This window comes from Pollachius pollachius, assembly GCF_949987615.1.
Source record: "Pollachius pollachius genome assembly, chromosome: 13".
Taxonomy (NCBI): Eukaryota; Metazoa; Chordata; class Actinopteri; order Gadiformes; family Gadidae; genus Pollachius; species Pollachius pollachius.
The window spans coordinates 10,541,991-10,563,995 of NC_136946.1; the positions used below are offsets into that span (position 1 = coordinate 10,541,991).

General features: G+C 46.3%; 1 protein-coding gene across 1 annotated transcript in view; it reads left to right on the plus strand.

The window, feature by feature from the left end:
• Positions 1–14,466, plus strand: part of efna3a (ephrin-A3a) — a gene marked incomplete at both ends in the record, with an annotated part of 59,552 nt that extends 45,086 nt beyond the window's left edge. Inside the window, 4 exons of the mRNA XM_079749434.1 lie at positions 7,325–7,629; positions 8,353–8,418; positions 11,015–11,092; positions 14,348–14,466. Of these exons, the coding sequence (XP_079605560.1) occupies positions 7,325–7,629; positions 8,353–8,418; positions 11,015–11,092; positions 14,348–14,466 (568 nt within the window). The remainder of the gene's footprint in view (positions 1–7,324; positions 7,630–8,352; positions 8,419–11,014; positions 11,093–14,347) is intronic.
• Between the last annotated feature and the right edge of the window lie 7,539 nt (positions 14,467–22,005).

Genomic DNA, 22,005 nt, shown 5'->3' on the forward strand with positions numbered 1-22,005 from the left:
AGCGTCTTGAGCATCAAGGCAGATATAAGCTGAGCAAATAGCTCAGATAGCTCTGTGTGTTTTGGGTTGAGCAAATGAACTCCTAAATATGATATCATTAATAATGTGTGCGAGAAAAAAATGGCGTGTGTGTGTGTGTGTGTGTGTGTGTGTGTGTGTGTGTGTGTGTGTGTGTGTGTGTGTGTGTGTGTGTGTGTGTGTGTGTGTGTGTGTGAATATATGATATATATAATATATTTATAATTGATATTCCATCATCAGTTTTCTCTCACACTTTCTGTTTCAGAACCTTGCACATCATTATCATTTTATTTCAAAAGTAACAACAAATAAGCAGCATCTGTGGTGAAGCAAGGAATGGCTTCAGGCAGGCTGAGTATGGTTCGGCACTTTATAGCCCTAATAACGCTCCATGCTCCGCACAGCCCGGGTCCTGACTCATCTCCTGACTCATCTCCCCGCATCCTCACCATCTCCCGAGGACACTTAAGGGGACTGACGGTCGGCACCGGGTCGGGGCTCCACGGCTGCCCGCCGCGGTTCGCTGTGGAGCTCTGTGGGACCCTTCGGCGTTCCTATTGACCGCTGCTGGGACTGGTTCGTGCTCCACAGAACAGCGCTCCACTAAAACCATTATTTGCGGCGCCTCCAAACCGCCCCGATCGATGCATCAATCTTTGTTCCGCACAAGACGGTACATCCAATTATATTAGCTTTTGATCGTGTTTGGTAATTGTAGTTCTCCACGACTGCTGTGTCGGTGTCCCTTAGTGTCGGATCGGGGGACGGTGAGGGGGGTGTTTCAGGACGCAGATGCACACTGCACTATGAGCTAGTTGTGAGCTACCTTTTGTGTGCATATGCTAAATATATCATCCTGGTGTGCAGTGGCCAGCTGACACAACAACAGATAGGACAGGCTGTCCTGTACGTCGTTGCTCGTAAGCTATTGCACTTGGAACACGATGCGAGTTGAACCTTTTAATGTGGTGTGATAAATTCATTGGTAGCCTTCATAGATTTAATATTCGGATCAAATGTGTTTAAGAGCTATGCTCAAACACACGGCCGTATGCCACTTTTAAAGTATGCTAATGGCGCATTTGCATTTGGCTTGGCATCTCCGCTGCCTCATTTATTTGCTCACTTGGGGAAGTAGAGCAGGAGGTTTCCATAGAGACCCTGTGAACTGCAAAACATGTTTTGTATGATTCCCTACACTTGGTAGCAGATTGTTTCATGGCGCCCTGAGCTTCACCTAAAATCCCAGTTGATGATGACGCGCGTGTGGGGGCACACGTAGTTGTGGCAACATATTGTTACTATGTATGTCGACACATGAAAAAGATGTGTCTGGGGGATTTGAAGAAGAGAGATGTGCTGTGTACTGTCGGGGGGGGGGTGGTAGAGACGGGGGGGTTGTAGGGCTGGTGAGGACATTTTGTGCCATTTTCATGGATCATTGCATGCACATTTAAAGGTGCATAGATACTGCTGCAGAGCCAGCATTGATGTTGTCGTGCTGTAGAATTTTTTAAGAGGGTGTCATTCTTAACCAAATATTTCTGCGCTGTCTTTCAAATATGTGTGCAACGGAGCCGCCACCAGGAATGGCATATTCTGAAAAGTATAAACATTCTTCCTAGTGGAATGGAAAAGCAGTACTGGAGATGAGAGTGATGGAGTGATGAAGTTACTTTGGAACATAGGGGGAAAGTTTGGTGTGTTCCTAACGCTCCACGTGCTTACATCCAGGCCAGCCATGGCCTTAGGGCTGACGAGGCCGCCTTTAGAGGCCGTCCTTGGTCTGAAATCTCAGATCAGCTGGGGGAAGATCTGGACTGGTGGGAGACCAGACTACGTGACAACCTGGTCTGGTCTAAAAAAACGCCTTCGATGTGTCCTTGAGAGCAGTTAATATGCCGTTTTCCTGCTAAGAAGTGTAATTTTTCTGATGAGTATTGGTAAAGCGATTATTGGATTCATAATCCAGTATTCAATTGACAGAAACTATATTGATAAACAGTTTCCTTCTCAGATCAGCCGTTTATCATGTGCTACAGTTAAAAATAACAATAAGCTAATGTAACAATGATGCAACGACAGCACAGCAATCAATCATTGGATCAGATTCAAATCAAATTGACAATGAAAGCAGTTGTTGTTTGCAAGACCCAAAATAAACACACATTGACTCACAACCTTCCCATGGACTCAGAGAAACGGGGAGAATAGAGAACGGCAGCTTATCAACAGGAAGCTGCAGGGGATGGAGTAGAGCAGGGTTTACGGTGGATCGGGTAAACACAACATTTGAAGGAGTTTGTGGGGAAAGCTTCTGGATGGGTCCCTGTGGTCTGATGGTAAGGCTTGCAGCTTCCTGCCCAAGTACACACCCCTTCCCCTCCTCTTTCTTACCTCAGCACTTGTCTTCACACTCAATCCCCCCCGTTTGGATAAAACATAAACCAAATAGATAATTGTGACGGTAACTCAATCAGGGGTGGGCTCCCCGGAGATACTGAGGTGTGTGTGTTTGTTCTTCTGTGTGTGTTGTGTGGGTTTGATAGTACTTATTTGTGTTTTTTTGTGTGTGCGTGTGCATCGATGCATTCCTCTGTCTGTGTGTGCACTAGTGCACCCGTGGGCGTGCACGTGTACAGCTCTCGTAAATTAGTCTTTGTGCTGATGGTAGAGAAAATCAGTTGAGCCTACCTTGTTTCTGCCAACCAACAGGATTGTTTTTGTGTGTGTGTGTGTGTGTGTGTGTGTGTGTGCGTGTGTGCGCGTGTTGGGGGGAGGGCTGTCTTGTCTTGTGCTAAGTGGACGAGCAATGAATGAATGACATCTAAATCGCGTGGGTTGCGCATCAGTAATCTATCCTGATGAGGCAGCTTGTTGATTACCAGAGAGGTTCTCTTAAGGTAATGTGTGATTACACCAAAATGACCTTGGGAGGGTTTAGAAACACACACGCACACACGCACACACACACAAACACACACGCAAAAATACCCCCCCCCCCCCCACACACACACACACACACACACACACACACACACAAGCATGCTATTTTCCCTAAACGCTAGAGCTAAATTGATGCTAAATTGGTTCCGCGGCTCATTCCCGGCACATATCCCATAATAGGACGACTGCGCTGGGGGATGACTTTACATCACAGCAGAGGTGCTTCAGTCCACTTACTAGTGAGGGTTGACCTGCGGTGATATGTTTTGTCAACCCAAGCCCGGCCCCCTGTCAGTAACTAATGTTTCAACATACAGTATATGTAATCATATTTTTTTTTGCTCAACCCTTAAAACATAATCAGAAGTGGCAACTGATTGCGCAGTGGCAGGATAAGCGTCGGGTACGGACGCCATCCGCCGTCCCCGCTGCCACGCTGGGCCGTGAATTAACCGGACGCGGGGGCGGGCATAACACTTCAAACATCACAACACAGTGAAATATTCATCCCAGCAGAGTAAAATATTCATTGAAGTTGTTTCAGTCGCGCTCTCGCCGTTTATTATTACTGCATGCTAGGGGACCTCGGCTCCTATATGGAAGGAGAAGAAAAACACCCGAGAACCAGGCAGAACTCTGTTGGTATTCCGCAGACAAACAGCCGAGCTGTTGGGTGTGTTCCTGCTCCAGGCCTTCTGAGTGTTCCAGGCCTGTTGTTGCATGTTTAGCAGTTAGCTTACTCCAGGACCCTGCCACCTTTTATTTGTTTTCCCTCCCAGCCTCCTTAGCCCGAGTGCGTTAGCGGTTAGCGGTATAGCACTAGCGCTACGCCGGTTATTTATTGATACCGAAAGATTTCTCACATGGCGGGTTTTAGAGCTGATATGCAAGATTGCAGTAGTGCTATCTTTAACTTGGTATGCCTGTTATGTTTTATGATTCTCTCCCCCCTCCTCCCCTCCTGTGGTGTGACTAAATTGGTTCCTCTGCACATCAGTGGCTGCGTGAACATAAAGCAGTGGTGACAACGTACTTTCTGTTTACGAAAAAGGCAGATATGAAAAGGAAACAATTAAAAGAGCCATACATCCATGTTACCTTATGATGGGCTATCTTTATCACAGTATGTCTCCCACTTATATACTCTCTCGCTTCCATATGTCTGCTTCTCCTCTTCCTACGCTTCCGCCTTTTCTTTCTCTGTCTTTGCTCAGCAGTCTTCTCTCTCGCTCTCTCTCTCTCTCGCTCTCTCCCCCTCTCTATCTTTCTCTGACTATCTCTGTCTCTCTCTGTCTCTCTCTCTGTCTCTCTCTCTCCCTCTCTCTCTCTCTCTCTCTCTCTCTCTCCTGGCAGTAGTCTTTGCGAGCTCACACGGCCCTCGCTAACGAGCGGTGCTTCCCCTTCTCAGGGCAGATCATGATGAGACAGCAAATCTGACGCAGCGCCGACCCAGTGTGGGCGAGCGAGGGAGAGAGTTACAGGGAGAGGGAGCAAGGAAACAGATAGAAAGAGATGCTGCAGATGGCAAAGATACAGAGGAAATGTCCAAGTAGTGCAAAATATCCCCCCCACGCCAACGCTGAGCCTTTTTTTCATGGCCTCCACCCTCCCATAACCTCTGTCTCTGTCTCTGTCTCTCTCTCTCTCTCTCCACCTCTTTTCACCTCCCTTTGTTGGCACCTTTCTTCTCCCCCGCATTATATTCTCGACCTCCCTTCTGCTCATCCATTCAGTCTTCACCTCACACACTCTTGAGTTAATAAATCTCACACACACACACACAGGTACCCTCTTTCTCTCCGTCCTCCTTTCCTCTCTGCCCTATGATCTCTGACCCTGTGTCTCAAAGTTTACACTGCTCATATAAGGCCATACAAACACACACACACACACACACACACACACGCAAACCCACACACCAACACACACTCGTCACTCTCCGTCTCCTCTGTAGTCGTCCGCTCCCCCTTTTCTCCCTTTCTCCTTCTATACCTCCTCCCGTCATCCATCATCCCCTTACTCTTAACCCCCCCCCCCCCCACAGACACACACTCATTTGATTCTATATGCCTCCCCCCCACCCCCTCCATTGGCAGACCCCTCCACCCTCTGCACCTTGCAGTGGACCAGATGGTTGCTATGTTGCTGTGGAGTTTATGGCTGCATGTAAGGATCTATGGATACAGCTAATGCATGAGTGCGCTTGTATCCTCAGGGTTAATGCTATTAGCCTCATACGGTGGCACTTCCAAAACGCCTAAACCGCCCGATCCCGGCTGTTTTGGGTTCAAAATGGAATAGGTTGTGGGGGGGGGGGGGAAAGAAAACGCTTTCATGATACGGTTGGTAACGAGGGAGGTTGTTAGTAACAGGATGCTGGGTGTAAGAGTGGGTCTCCGTGGCGTGGATGTCGCGTTGCTTGGACGACCGTTTAGCGAGAAAACTCTCTGCCTCAGCGCAGCGTTTGAGTTCTCGCCTCGAGACGCTCTGCTGTTCATTTTTCTCCCCCACCGCCTCCCCCTCCTGTTTCCCCATTCCTCCCACTCGGTTTCCCTGTACTGCCACCCCCCAAGCCCCTCACTACACACACACACACTGAAACGTACAAGCACACGCTGACACACACACGCTGACACACACATACACTGAAACACACACCCTGACACACACAAGCACACACACTCACGCACACGCACACGCACACACACACACACACACACTCACACACCCACACTGACACACACAAGCACACACACACACACACACACACACACACACACACACTGACACACACACGACACAAAAAATCACACACACACACACACACACACACACTGACTGACAGACACACACACTTACACACATGGGGACACACACCCATACACTCACACTGACACACAAACACTGAGACACACACACGTACACACCGACACACACTCTAAATATAACTGCTTTTAAGCACAAAGGTGGCGCCTACTCCTGGAACATTTGAAGACAAAGGTCTCTCATCTCCAATCACACAGCCAGGGCACAGATCAGACTGATGGTGAATAGGTATTCACCTGTGTGAGCTTGTACGTGTTTGAAATTACAAATGCTATAGGTTTGTAGGTTGGAAATGATGCAAAAAAAAAGAGGTGTCATGACATTTATGATCCTTGTTTTTTAATTGAACCATTCCATCTCTAGAGACCTGACCTAGTCTTCTTGGGGTGTGTGTGTGTGTGTGTGTGTGTGTGTGTGTGTGTGTGTGTGTGTGTGTGTGTGTGTGTGTGTGTGTGTGTGTGTGTGTGTGTGTGTGTGTGTGTGTGTGTGTGTGTGTGTGTGCGTGCGTGTTGTTCCAGAGGTATTATTTTGTTTGTAAGCTGAATATTTTAAAATAAATTCACAGCATATATGCAAACGTGTCGGACAGTCACAGGAAGCAAATGAGAGCAGTGGGGGACTGTGCGTTGGGTTGGTGGTGGTGATGGTGGTGGTGGGGTTGGCGGTTGACGCTCGGGAGTCCGCTAAGGATTGCAGTCCAACACCACCACCTGCTGTTGGAAATGCGCTATCGCACTAGTCATCATCTACAGCAATTACAGATCAGTGCTAAGGCAACGTCTCGTCTCATCAGCTTACCTGCAGGAGTCTTTTAAAATGAGACCCCCCACTCCGGGTAATTACGGAGCGTATAATGTACATAATGAGAACACTTAGCATTATAAACAGACACCATCAAAGCATTGGGGGGCAGAATCCTAATTTATCCATTGCCCAATCTCATTGGTAAGGAGGCTTATCAAATGCACCGTACAGCCCGTAATTCTCAAGTCCACATGCACGCATGTACATAAACACACCTACACTGTGGTACAAACATAATGTACATGTAACATCTTTATTCAGGTGACCTTCCGTATCGACTTTTGTCCATAGACGTCAGCAGCAGGCGCTAGAGAGCTGCTTGTGGGCTGTCAAACATCTGCTACAGTTAGCAGCGTGCACAAACTTCCTCGCCACCACTCGAACCCCCAATGCAGCCCTGCGGCTCACACACACACGCACACGCACACACACAAACACAAACACGCGGTGCACACACGTCACCCGAGATGTGATTTGCCTTTTGCCTCAGTGACCTGGTTTGGAACATGCTCATGGGAACAGAAGGACCATCAGGGTTGTGTTCTGCTGTATCAGCATACTCAGCACTATTCAGATCATAAAGGGAGAAAAACAATGGCGGGGGGATGTTGTTCTTCATCTAGATGGGTTAAAATAGAGACAGGTGTAATCTAATCTCTCTCTCTCTCTCTCTCTCTCTCTCTCTCTCTCTCTCTCTCTCTCTCTCTCTCTCTGTCCGTCTCTGCAGCCTGCGGAGGGAGGGCTACACGGTGGAGGTGAGCGTCAACGACTACCTGGACATCTACTGCCCGCACTATAACACCAGCATCCAGCGGGGGGCGCCAGAGCGCACCATGGCCGAGCAGTACGTGCTCTACATGGTCAGCTACCGCGGCTACCGCACCTGCGACCCGCAGCTGGGCTTTAAGCGGTGGGAATGCAACCGGCCGCATGCGCCCCACGCGCCCATCAAGTTCTCCGAGAAGTTCCAGCGCTACAGCGCCTTCTCGCTGGGCTACGAGTTCAACGTTGGCCACGATTACTACTACATCTGTGAGTCTGTGGTGACTTTAGCAAACACTGATGGGCCGATTGTAGGATAGCGTCACCTCTTTTAAATGAGCATAGCGTGTCAAAGAAAAAATGTCAAACAAATAAGCAGAAATTGTTATATGATTTTTCTATATATATATATATATTTTAATGTAGACAACACGCCAGACACTTATTTAAGAATAACAGAGGCAGTTTAAGTTATGGACAGCAGGATCTAAAAAACGTCAAATAACAATAACATATCATAAAGGGCAATATCGCACACCTTCTCTACAGACCAGAAAATACCAAATAGTACATAAATATACAGTAAAGATGAACATTTACAAAGTTAACTTATAAACTCTAGCTTGAAAAGAGACTCAGGACTTTAAGGGCATGGTCTCAACCCCCCCTCCCCTCACTGTTTTGGGTAGTTTGTACTTCTTCAGAGTCCGAAAGGCCCTATCTTCATTCAGCTGCGGCGTCGACATAATATCAGTGTCCGGTAATTGGTCAGTACCTTGGCCAGGCGAGTGTGCGGTAATTGGACACCCACTTTGCTGCGTAGCCAGTCGGGTAAATAGACCCATTAAATTCGCTTGAGGGAATAGCAGGTGAATTAGAAGTGAATGACTGATTTCTGTTGTCCATCACTCTAAGTGCTGTTCCAGTGCTTTGATTATAGAGCCCAGATCCAATCCTTTCTTTTCATCAATTTTTTCGGTGTTTTCTTTCTAGCCACGCCCACCCATCACCACGGCCACAACTGCCTGAGACTGAGGGTCTACGTCTGCTGCTCGACAGGTGAGGCTCTCTCTCTCTCTCTATCTCGCTCTGCTTCACTCTCTTTTGGTGTCTCTCGCCCCGCCAGCCACATCTCAGCCGCTGCTTCGTTTCTCTTTCATTCAGCCCTGCTTCATCCTCCCACACACAATCACACACGCACACACGCACACACACACACGCACACACACACACACACACACACACACACACACACACACACGCACACACGCACATACACACACACACACACGCACACACACACACACACACACACACACACACACGCACACGCGCACATACACACACACACACACATATGTGGACATAAACACTTGCACACACTTGCAATGACATACAAACACACACACACACACACATATGTGGACACACACAAATGAAGGAATGTGAACATGCAACTTACACACACTCGAACTGGCACACACACGCATATATAGTAAGAGATAGAGAGCAATAGAAAAGGAAATAGGATGAGGGAGAGAGCAAAATAGAGGGAGTGTGTGAGAGAGCACAAGGACCTGACAGTATTTTCGCAGGGACGTGCTGTCTCATGTGGTCTTCCTGGGTTAAGATGATCCTCGTTGCTGCGATCAGGGCTTTGGGAACCCGGACCGACTGCTACTCTCCGCTCAGCGCTAATACTGTAATGCTCCTCTCTTAGCGAACGACACGCACCATGGAAGCCACACAACACACACGAGGAGGGGAGAGAAGGCCCCTCAGCGCCTCTCCATCTCTCTCTCCCTCTCTCTCTCTCTCTCTCTCTCTCTCTCTCTCTCTCTCTCTCTTTCTCTCTGTCTAAATCTCCCTTTCCTCCACTTCTTCTTCTCCTTGAGAAAATCTTTTCAGTCTTCGAAAGCCTACACGTGTCAACCTCTCCTTGCTTCCCCCCTCATCCCCCCCCCCCCCACTCTACACTCTTTTCTCTAGTATCCCCCACCCCCCCTCCACAGGGCTCTGTCCACCTGTCCAGTCCCTGACTCTCCCTCTCTCTCCCTCCATCTGTTTCCTCAGACTTTCTCTCCCCCCCTCCCTCTCTCTCCCTCTCTTTGACTCTCTATGTTGTGCACCCTCTCTCCCCTGCCTGCAGGCCTTTGATCTGACGGCCCTATGCTGAGATGCCCCCCCCCCCCCCCCCAACCTAACCTTGTCAGCACTAATACGTGGAGCTCTCGGCCCACTGTCAGCCCCCGTGTAGAGATCCCCCCCAACCCCCTGCTCCCTGTGTCACCGCTAATCTATTCCTCCATCGGCGCCCCGTCTGGGCGGCGGCATGCGCGTGTGTCTGTGTGTGTGTGTGTGCGTGTGTGTGTGTATGTGTGTAGGGGCGTGCGTGTTATCACTGCCCCGTGTTTCTGCTTGGTTTGGTCTACTATGTACCGCACTGTATATGTGAGACAGGCTGTACGCCTAGTTTATTAACCGGCGACCTTTTGCGCAGTCAGAAGTGATTTCCGCACTAACTTTAAAATGTGTGTGTGTGTGTGGGTTTGTGTGTGTGACTATGTTTAGTGTATTTGTGCAGATTTGGTCTGTTGCATTTTGTTGTTTGTTGTTATGGCTGAGGTTAAAAGCTAGCTGTGAGTTTATGCATTTGTACTTTTTGTGAGAAAAGAAAGTAAATTAGTCTTTGTGAGTGTGTATGTTTGTGTGTCTGTGTGTGTGTGTTTTTTGGGGGGGGGTGCGTGTTTACAGAGGTGCATGAAAATAAATCCACAAATCAATTCTCAAAATACTGCAATTGGTGTGTTTGCATGAATATTATTGTGAGAGGGGATTTGTCGGGTTAATCTGTGTGTTCTTGAGTGAACACACCAGAATTGATATACGTGCATTTTTTTGCATGTACATGTTTGTGTACGTACCTGTGAGACAGCTAGTGTATTCATGTCTGAATGCATGCATGCATGCGTGTTGTGTGTGTGTGTGTGTGTGTGTGTGTGTGTGTGTGTGTCTGGTATAGAGATCCAGGGAGTAGTGTGTGCGTCAGGGTGTGTGCACCATTTCACCGGTTTACAATTCTCAACCTTTGCACAGCGAGGTCATTTCAACGGCGCTCTATCTGAATGTCTTGCGGACGCCTCCACACCGCCCATGTGCTTCCTCAACCCCCCCCCCCCCCCCCCCTTCAACCCCCGCCATCTTCTCTGGTTCAGATCCACTGCAGCATGTGCTTTACATTTTGGCAGATTTCCACATAAAACCGGTGGAAAAGAAGCTGCTATGTAAATTCCCATATGTTGCATTAACCTCTCCCCGCACCTTGTTATGGTGGGGCTACAGTATAAGAGATATAAGCACCCACACCGACATGGGCCAAGAAGGCGCAGACACAAATGCTAGCGCGCACACACACACGCACACGCAAATGCACACATATATATTTAGTGACTGGCAAGGCAGATTAACGCCATGTCTAGACAACCAGTGAATACAAGAGTGCAGTTTTAATCTACAGTTGAGTAGAGACTGGTCCAGGGTTCTACGTCTAAGAGCAACCATGAGGGCTCTTAATGGCACCCTAAATGTACATTGTGCCCAGTGTTGTCATTTTAACGAGGTGTCTACTCTCTCTCTTCCCCTCACTGTTTCTCAGTCTCCCAGACAGATGACGACTCCAACCAGGCCCCTCCCGAGTACACAGTCAGACCAAACATGAAAGTACACAACATCGGTGAGTGGCAGGCACGCACACACGCACGCACACATGCACGAGCACACACGCACGCATGCACTCACCATTGAGACACACACAAGCACACACACACACACGTAACCGAGCACCCACGTACACCCATGCGTGCACACGTACACACACTCTCTCTCTCTCTCTGTCCGGCACTCACACGCACACACACAAACGCACCCACGGGTCCACCCGCCCACGGTCAACCCATGTGACGTCCAAACGAACGGCTAAAGGTTGCACTCGCAAAAGGTCTACACTAGCCCAGAGAGAAAGGGAAACCGAGAAAACACTCTCGCAGGTCAATTGCACACCTTCCGTCTCATAGCATTGTGTCTCCCCCTCTGCTCTCCGACAACAGGGTCTCTCGTTGGTATTCGTTTGGCCGGGTCTGTTCGTTTCTGAGAGATGCGTGCTCTCTGTTACGGAGCGGGAAAAGAAAGTGTGACCTACCTGAGATGGAGTCTTGGACAGACCGTGAGTGTGATAGATGGATGGGGAGAGAAGGCGAGAAGGGAGGGGGCGCGGGGGAGAGGGGGGGGGGGGGGGGAGTGAAATGAAGGGAGAGACAGCAAAGAGGGGGTGGAAAAGAGAAAGAATTGACAGAGATAAAAGGCAGGAATTTGAAGAGGGAGACCAGCAATGGAAAGAGGCTGAGGTAAGCAGGAGAGACAGACAGGGATATAGACTTAAAAGGCCTTTTAGAGAGAGAGAGAGAGAGAGAGAGAGAGAGAGAGAGAGAGAGAGAGAGAGAGAGAGAGAGCGAGCAAGCTCAGCTGGAGGCGATTGTGCTCTGCGGCAACTCAGACCAGAGCTCACCTAGAATAGAAAACACATACGCACACTCATTCACCTCATAAATCTACACACACACCACACACACACACACACACACACACACACACACACACACACACACACACACACACACACACACACACACACACACATACACATACACACTTATTTTTATATATATATATTTTTAGAAACACTTTTAATTAACTGCTAGCTGTGATTGCCTTGGTGAGCAGTCAGCCGCCCACGGCCGGCATCTCCTACCGGACATCAGAGAAGCCCAGAGCCTCGACCTTGTCCGAGCATCCCTCTCCTCTTAGGACTGCACTCTGCTCTGGTCGCACTAATGTGCTGTTGGTCCCAGCTTCCCTGCTTCCACATATGTCACGACTCCCCACAACCTTAACTCCTCGGAGGCAAGATTGGCAGAAGTGCCCCTGGCAGATGGATGGAAATGTACTTTTTATTTGGTTGAGTAGGAGGAATGATTGCTCTAGTTATGAGGTATTAGGGTGGGTTTGATGGATGAACATTCTAGTATTCAATCACATTGTGCTGCCCACAGAGTCAGACAGTATGTTCAAATACAGTGTTAAGTTTAGGTTTCACGCTAGAAGCTATTCGTTTTTCTGTAATGGAAAATAAAGTTATGTTTGGGTATTAGGGTTTGGGTATTAGGGTTTGGTGAATGCGAGGTCCAGGATCAAGGCATCTAGCATTGCACACCATGCGACAAGGACAAAAACAAAACGTACACCATCCCTCTTTGCACCCACCAGGAGCCCTCCACACCTCCACATTAGTTAGTTGTCTACACCCGCAGCTTAGACACACATCGCTTACTATTCAATGTGTCGACCTGCAAGTGTTGATTGGGCACCTCGCTCCCAACAGACAATCACAGTCATTGATTGTCTCTAATGTGTTCCCTTCTTCAGAAAATAAGAAAACAACTTTAGCTTTTAGGAGTTTAGAGGCTCTGTGTGCAATAGGCACACCGTTACTACTACTACTGGTTACTACCAACCTACTGGTCTCTGGACGTGTTACAAAAGCACCTCCAAAGTCTAGATCAAAAACCTGTACCAGTCAGTGTCCTAATATGCCTTTGCAGACTACAAACATAACAAAAAAAAGGATTCCACACATTCTCTTTAAAGATAGAGCTGTTGCTGGCGCACAGTCACACGTTCGTAGTCACAGCTCGTTTCATTCCCGCTTGTCAGCTTTTGGCTTTGCGTCAACTGTGGTGAAATCTCGTTGACACCTTGATAGATTTAATTCTTGTTTTTTCAATCTCCGGCAGCAGACAAAGCCTTTATTCATGCAGACGTGCTTGAAATAATATTAGTAATGCTCTGCCTCATGTTGTGGCGGGAGTTGGGTTGTGTAATATTCTTGAGCCTTGAAACCTGTTCTTCATAAGTCACCTCACAGATATGTTTTACCTCGCAATTTCCTGGCGAGATTTACAAACATGTCTCAATGAAAGATCCGAAATGTTAACGGATCAAAAATGTTGAATTTTGTTTTACAAAGATGTTTGTGTATGTGTCCTTTAAAACTAACTCCATGTTTGCGATTTCAATGTAAAATCCTTTTCATTGGCGCTGCCTTTGTATTCATTTTCCAAACCAAATGAATCTCTGACGTCATGGTTCGCCTTCTCTTATTAACGTGTGAATTGTCCATTGAGATCCTGCTTTTCCACCACATATTACCAAAGATATCCTCTGAGCCCATACCTCTTTGGATACCCTCTGGCTAATGGTCCTCTCGGTCTAGTCAATGTAAAGGCCACAGCCATTTGGTTTGATTGAATCCCTGTAGGATGAAAACAGCATTAGGGCCGAGGGGAATACACATGAGGAGAATGGGAGCGGGAAGTGGCTTTAATTCTGCTACCCGTTGGGGATTAAGGGCCATATGTTGCAGCGCTGGCTGGTAATTGGTACTTTGTTGATAATTGTGTCGCTTCTGTCGTTGTTTTCCGTCCGTGCATATGTAGGAAAAAGCCTGATTGAAATGCATCACACACTAGCTTCGGAATGATGAATTAATAACACGGTTTAATGGTTGTCTCTCTTTCTCACTCGCACTCTCCCTTCTCTCTTTCTGTCCCTCGGTTCTGTTTTATTATGATTTGACGATATTTTCTATCTGTGACTTGCTGGTCATGCTCATGATTCCCATCTCTCTCTCTCTCTCTCTCTCTCTCTCTCTCTCTCTCTCTCTCTCTCTCTCTCTCTCTCTCTCTCTCTCTCTCTCTCTCTCTCTCTCTCTCTCTCTCTCTCTCTCTCTCTCTCTCTCTCTCTCTCTCTCTCTCTCTCTATATATATATATATATATATATATATATATATATATATATATATATATAAAAGACAGATATTTCCACTCCTTACTCTCACATGCACGTTGTCATTGTGGTGTCTCTCCCTGCAGATGAGTTTAACCCAGAGGTCCCCAAACTGGAGAAGAGTGTCAGCGGCAGCAGTCCGTCGCGCGACCGCCTCCTCATCACCCTTGCCGCGCTGCTCGCCTCCTCCATGCTGTTGTCGTAACGACCGGAAGACGGCAGGACCAGCAGTCTCTCTCTCTCTGTCTCTCTCTCTCTCTCTCTCTCTCTCTCTCTCTCTCTCTCTCTATCGCTCTCTCGCTCACTGTCGATCTGTCTCTGACTCTCTCTGTTTCACTCTCTCTCTCTCTCTCTCTCTCTCTCTCCTCCAGCCTGGACGTGACTCGTCTCCAAGGCTTGTCCTTAGGAGTTTTTCAATGAAAGTGAGTTTGTGTCAAACCCGAAAACTCGACAGAGAGAAAGTGACGACAACAAAAACAACCACGACCAAATTGGAACACAATCAAAATAAATTTGAATCTGGACATAATCTGCTCAACTGCTACAAAGAGGCCTTTTTTTACAATTATCATAACACAAGACAATTTATGTGCGTTTTGTTGTTGGACATGACGACTGTAAGAATAGCATAGCCTTTCATATATAGGTGTATTCAACACAACACGGTGAACAAGAACTGATACTTACTAGATGATATTGATTGATATGACAGAGCTGCTGCTTGGCGTGACAGCCACCGTCTAGGCTGGGGAGCCAGTCGATTTGTAAAAAGAATTAGGCTAAAATGGGGGCTTCTGAAACTTGCATTTGAGCGATTCCAACTTTTTGCCTCGTCTTCATCGGAAGTGATATGCTTATTTGGGAACTGCGAGATCCCAGACATTGACTAGCAACAAGGGACAGAAAAATACGAAAATTGGAAAAACTGACTTCATGGTGGGGGCCTCATGACTCGTGACAGAGCTCTGAAAACAATGAACGAAGTCCGATGATGGATTTCGAGATCCAATGTTTTTTTTTCGCTGTGATCCAGTAAAAAAAAAGAAGAAATAACATAAAAGGGACAAGGTGAAGCTCGATGCTGGCGCGACTCTGTTGGGTATTCCTGTAGTCCCACACTGGGGTGAACTGCTGCCATTGTCCAGGAAGATGATGAATGTTTTCAGTGCGAGAGGGGAATTGCTCTTATAGCGATACTAGGTATCTCCTAGGAAATGGAAAGCCTTTTTTTTTCGTTTTTTCACTGGGCCTTTAAAGAATCCATTTTCACCAGACATAAAGACTTACCCTGAATTTAGGGTAGGCACTGTCACAGGAAGTTTACCTGATATTTTTCTCTTATATTCATTAAGAGTGCCCTCCTAACAACTAGTCCAGCGTCTGTACTTCCTGCCTTCACTTTGTACTAATAGAAAAGTACAGACTCTGAACTAACTATTTCGTTGCCACTTAGCGATGGCAGATCTGTCGATGCATTTAGCACTCTGCCGTTTACTTTCCCTTTCTCACAAGACGTCAGATCTCTCCCCTAGCAGCAATCAACAGAGTATCTCCTAATTCCACTCATTTACAGTTTTAAAAATACCTTGTCATGCAGCGCAGGATAATCTGTTTCCTGCGCAACGTTCGGTCCATTTGTTTCACACGTCTACGAGGCCTGCAGGCAATCAGCGCTGATTGGCTATTAAAGTCATTACAGTCACCATGGAAACGACCCCATACAGTCGCCGCCGTGCGACAGGTGCCTGAGGAGAACTTTGTGCTTTGAGTTTCGCAAAGCAACGCTGCCGCCATTTTGTTAAAAACACAAGTGAATGTGCAAAGAAACAAACAAAAAAAACAAACTTTTTGTACTGTAACATAAGATATGTAGGATGGCGTTATTGAGATGACAATGTTTTGTTTTCGGTATTTATTTATTCCTGATTTATTTTAACAATGGTCTAATTGATATACCTAATTTATTAGTATATACAGTTTAGGCATTTGCTCATCAAGCTAGTTGTGCCAAAATTATGATTTATCTTCTTATTGTGTATTTTTTATTTAAAGACATTTGCTTGTGTACAAGACAAGCAGACCGACCAGATCGTTATCAGTTACTATTGGCCACACAAACGGCGAGTCAACAACATAAACTCAGTAACTTCATGCTGAGGTAACAGAGGGACTTAGGGATGTCGTGCACCAACTGAAAGTGTCTGTGGTCAATGAGGGAAGGCAGTTTCGTTTATCAAGAGCTATATGTCCAGGATTTGCAGTGAAATATAAAGCTCTCATGTTGTAATGTATATTTATAATACATGCCTGTCATGGAATGTGCGTATGCACCCGGTGCGTGTGTGTGTGCCTGTGTGTGTGTGTGTGCGTGTGTGTGTGTGTGTGTGTGTGTGTGTAAAAGAGAGAGGGGAATTGCATATGTGTGCACATTTGTGTGCGTGTGTATGTAGAATGTGTTTGTCCGCGCTTTTGAAGTATGTGGCATTTAGAAATTTCGTACTTGTAAAAAAGATACAATTGTTTGTAGGATTCTGAATATGCAAGTGTGTTTGAGAGGACGTGCTCTTGTGTAAAGTTAGTTTACATTAGGGGGCTTTTGGGAAGGGGGGAAAAAAGCATTTAATGACGTTAAAGACAACCATAAGAAATGGGTTTACCTTTGACAGGATTCATTCAGAAAAAAACAACTGTAAATTGAATCAAGAATGATTAAAAAATACAATTAAAAAAAAAAGCTTTTTGTAAATGTGTTGTGTGTTTTGTTAATGAGTCGGTTAAAGTAAGGTGTCAAACATTGATGACCGAGCAGCAATACTCAGCAAGTCAAAACATTGTTCCAAACATATCCCATTGCAACTCCCTTTGTTATGTTATGTTTTCTTGCACTTTTCACCATGCCAGGCAGGCATTTCACGTTTGTTTTTGTGAATTCTACTTCTCTCTCTCTCTCTCTCTCTCTCTCTCTCTCACAACATGTATATGTACAGTGTATATGTCTCGGAAGTATTGCTTCTAACCAGACTCTCCCGTAAAACTTGACAGGGTCCACGTACTGTTCCGCGTAAAACCATCAGGGATTTTCTCATCTCCTGTCTTCCTTCCAGAGAGGTTGCACATTCAGTTCTCACTGCAACGCTGTAAAACATAATGACAACCTTGACAGCCTAACTTACAGCTTAATTTTTTCCTCCCTCCCTCAACCTCTGTCAACTATATAACTGCTCGGCCCCTCTGTCCCCCCCCCCCCCCCTCTCTCTCTCTCTCTCTCTTGCACTGTCTCACCCCTACCCTCCTTAATTGTCTCCTTTCAAAAAAGAAAACACCTGCGAGCCATTCGTGTCTCTACAAATCTATCTTCTGCCCCCCCCCCAATCAACCCACCTCTGTCTTCCTTGTTCTTTGGTGCTGTCAGCTCCCTTCTAATCTTGCTCCACAGAAGAAAAAAATAGCAGACAGAAGAGAAAGAGACAGGCCCATCAGCGGTACTGATGTTCATGTCAGGGGGCCAGATAACATTTGGTCTCCCATCAGAACCGGGTATTGGAGAAGAAATGCAATAAAAGAGATGGAAAAGAAAGCAAACATTTCTGTCAGATGTCAGTTGAATAAATGTAGTGACAAATAATGCAATGTATGCCTTGGATATAAAGCGTGTCTTTATTCAAGCTGGGTTCCTATTGGACCATGTTGACAGCTCTGGTAATTGAGTTCAATAATTTAGTTATTCTGGATTGCTTTTCTTATTTTTTTTTTTACAAGAAACCGTAATTTGCCCGATCAGAGTCTCTTTAATTTCTGGCATCAATCAGTGACTAACGGATGTGACGTAGGGATATTACAACTGTCAAATTGCTTTACGGTTAAATCGATTGAAGTAAAAAAAAACAATTAAGCAATGCATTAAGATATTCAAATGAAACGATGAAAGTGTCTCCACCATACACAAATACAGGACATGTCGGTGCCTATCATCCTCAGGTATATCTAACCTGTAACGTCTTACAGGTGAGGGTAGTCCAAATGTCCTCACACTACGCAAAGGAATTTTTATTACCAAAACACAGACAGCATTCCTCCCCTCCCTTCTGCGGGGACATATTATCGTTTTCTGAATCATTTACTGCGAGATAAGCCATCTGCATGCGAGTCGAGGGGCGACGAAGTCTAGAGAAGCCCCCTTGACAATGAGCACCATCTGTTGAAAACAATGAGACGGATGCCTCCGGCTCTTAGAACTTATTGTATCAGTTTACATCAGGGAGAACGCCAGACATGGGGTTCCTGCATGCATTTTTACGTAGTGACATCGAAAACCCCCATTTCTTAATAAGAAGATTGCATGATGTTTGGGGGAGCTGACGTGTGCTCTTTAGCAGGACGTCTATGAGGCCATTCGGGGGTTCTGTATGTTCGTAGAAGACAAGACAATTGCATGTTGTTAGGAGATGACCTGTGCTCTTTTGCAGTGCTTCTGTCAAGCCATTGGTTTCTTGTTAGTTTGCAGCCCACAGGCTATGACACGTTAACACCTATAGGTGTCACTAAAACGTACTTTGTAAGGCTCTGAAATTCACTGACAGACTGTAATTAGGGGGGAAAGTGTTAAATGGCGCCGTTGGCCCGGGGTCCCTCGAGAATGTGATTGTAAAAAACGAAGTTAGCACCTGGGATGAAAGGAGAAATAAACATTTTGGATGATACATTCATTCGCCGTTGATTTATATATCTTTTATGGGTAGAACTTCCACTTGACGTATTATCTTTTCCAGCTGTATTATGTCTAGCTAGGCCTTGATCTATCTTGTGTCACTGTATAATACATTATGCAAGTGTTGAAGAGTTGATTTTACGTAGTGGAATGATTGTTTTTCCATTATTTTGAAGATATGGGTTATTTTGAGCTGTGGCTCAGGGCTTTGTTCAGGGTGCAGATAACATTGTCATTCTGGCTTAAAAGGATCTTCTGCACAAAAATAGCCAGGCCAGTAGCATAATGGTAATGCTACTATCGGATAGACTATGACCACCAGAGCATCAAATAAATGCTGATGCCGCGTAGCAGACGTCAGTGCACGTATGCGGTGCTGATGTGGCTGCTGACCCAATACCGGGTAAGTAACTTGACCCCTCTGCTATGCCTTTCATGTACTCCAGCTGATTGAACGAATAAATGAATACATACATCAATAAATACTTGCAACTTTGTGCAATGGCAGAAATACTTGATATTTGTAATTCAACAATAACCCCTCCCCCCTTCTACGTCATCCAAAGGCCGCTGTGGGACGCTCCCCATCTCAGCCGCCCAGGCCCTACTTGGGAACGGATCGGTGCGGGACAGAGGCCAAGCACTTTGCGGCTGCAGGCCACAGGTGTGTGAATCAGATCTTCCTGTTTGGTCCAACAGCTCGTGGTCCTTGTAACTCACCCAACAGGCCCCCCAATACCTGCAGACTGGATACCCACCACGCAACGAGGCTTCTGGACGCACACACACTGAACCCTCTGGACGCACACGCACTGAACCCTCTGGACGCACACACACTGAACCCTCTGAACACACACACTGAACCCTCTGGACGCACACGCACTGAACCCTCTGGACGCACACGCACTGAACCCTCTGGACGCACACACACTGAACCCTCTGAACACACACACTGAACCCTCTGGACGCACACGCACTGAACCCTCTGGACGCACACACACTGAACCCTCTGGATGCACACACACTGAACCCGGGGAGTGGTAGTGCTGTCAGATGCCAAATGGACTGTAATTGAATCGTCCTTATCGGCATATTTGGAAAGAAAAATAATGAAACACTCAGATTCGTCAGCACTGTGACAGGCTAATCTATTCCCGTATTTTCGGGGGGGGGGGGGGGGGGGGGGTTGTTTCCTTAGACTTGCTGTCCCCCCACATGCATAAAGAGCTGTATGGCCGCTGGGACGTGTCACTGTGTGCATCGTAATGCGCGGCGCGCTAAGCCCGGCTACAGGGCTGCGCCTCTGCGCACATTAATTTGGGCTCCTGCCAATCTCCCAAAGATCAGCTGGCTAATGTGTTGACAAGTGGAAGAAACTTATCGGCCAATATCAAACGGAGCACATTTGGCTGTAACTGCAAGTGCAGCGCTTGCAGCACTGTGTGGGTTGATGTGTGTTTGTTTGTGCGTGTGTGTGTGTGTGTGTGTGTATGTGTGTGTGTGTGTGTGTTTGTTTGGATGTACGTGTGCAGGCTTGTTTGTGTTTGTGTGTATACGTGTGTGTATGTGTCCTTGTGTGTCTGCCTGTGCATGTGCAGGCTTGTGTGTGTGCGTGTGGTTGTACAGAAAAAAGTGGTTTATGATAATAATCAGGCACGATATGAATTTGACTCTGGGGTAGATGGAATTGCGGTCGATATAAGCCAATATTTCGAAGCCATTCCGCTGAATGGTTTTGTTTTCAGGCCAGTGCGAATCCACGCAGAAGATTATCAAAGGTGTTTTAATACAGCCCGAAATATTGTGATTCCCAAAATGAAATTAGGCCTTTTAACCTTCCTGTTTCGAATGCCATGTGTTATTATCCGCATTCCACTTTATTTAGGAGGGCGAATGCCGTATATAAATTCTAGATAAGCGACGTCTGAACAGTGCTGGGGGCTGTCGTCCTCTGCTCCTCCACCTCTCGTTAGAAATCACTCCATTATGATATCCGCCCCCCCCCCCCGAGACAGAAAATAAATAGATGTTTAAGCTTAACATTTGTCTTGTCTCCAAGTGTTTCTGGGGAAAAAAGCTGAGTAGAATGCAATCTAAATCACTCTCACACCCTTACGCTATGCTCTTCTTAAGATGAATTGATTATTTTAGTTTGTACTATTTTGACGGTTTTCCTCTATGTAAGGATCTTAGAAGATGTTATTTTCTCCTTTTTGATGTTGTTTTTCTCATTTGGTCGTATTATCTCTCTCTCTCTCTCTCTCTCTCTCTCTCTCTCTCTCTCTCTCTCTCTCTCTCTCTTATCTACTTCTCGGTCGCACACTCTCTCACTGCCTCCCTCCCTGTTATGCTCACTGCATCTGTGCTCCACTAAACAGCTGGGGACTTGTCCAAGCAAACAGCAACATCAATTGTATTATGGGATTGTGTTTGTGTGGTTCATGTTGTTTAATGCAGAAAGAAAAAACAGAAAGGAATACTAATGAGTGCAGTGATTCACTTAAGACTCATCCACCTTTGTACTGAGGTGCCATTCACAGATGTTGTACATTTTATAAACTAGAAAAATGCCACATATTCTAAATTATTCTACTCAATCCAAGTCCTAGTCCCAAAACGGTTCCTTTTGGTGTTGATTGAATAGCTTTGTTGTGGATTTCAATTTGAAGTGTCACTGCAACTGTTGTATTTCTATTCAACTGTCCACTTCCCTGTTAATAATGTTGTTACAATTGCCAATAGCGCACGCGGTGCCAGAGTTCAAGAAAACAATACAGCGTGTCTGTCAAGGCACTAATAGCGGCATTGTGTGTTCTTTGTTCTCTACTTTCTTAAGTGGGGTTGTGCACATTCATATCATTGATTCACTGCATTCAATTACCAATGTTGGTACCTCATTTTACTTTCAGGCATGAAGGGAGAAATGTGTACCCACGTTCAAAATGTGTTCCTTCTGGATAAAAAAGAATAATAATACAAAGAAAGGATGATGAATCAATGCCAGAAGAAATGGATAAAATCTGTCAGTTGAAGTCG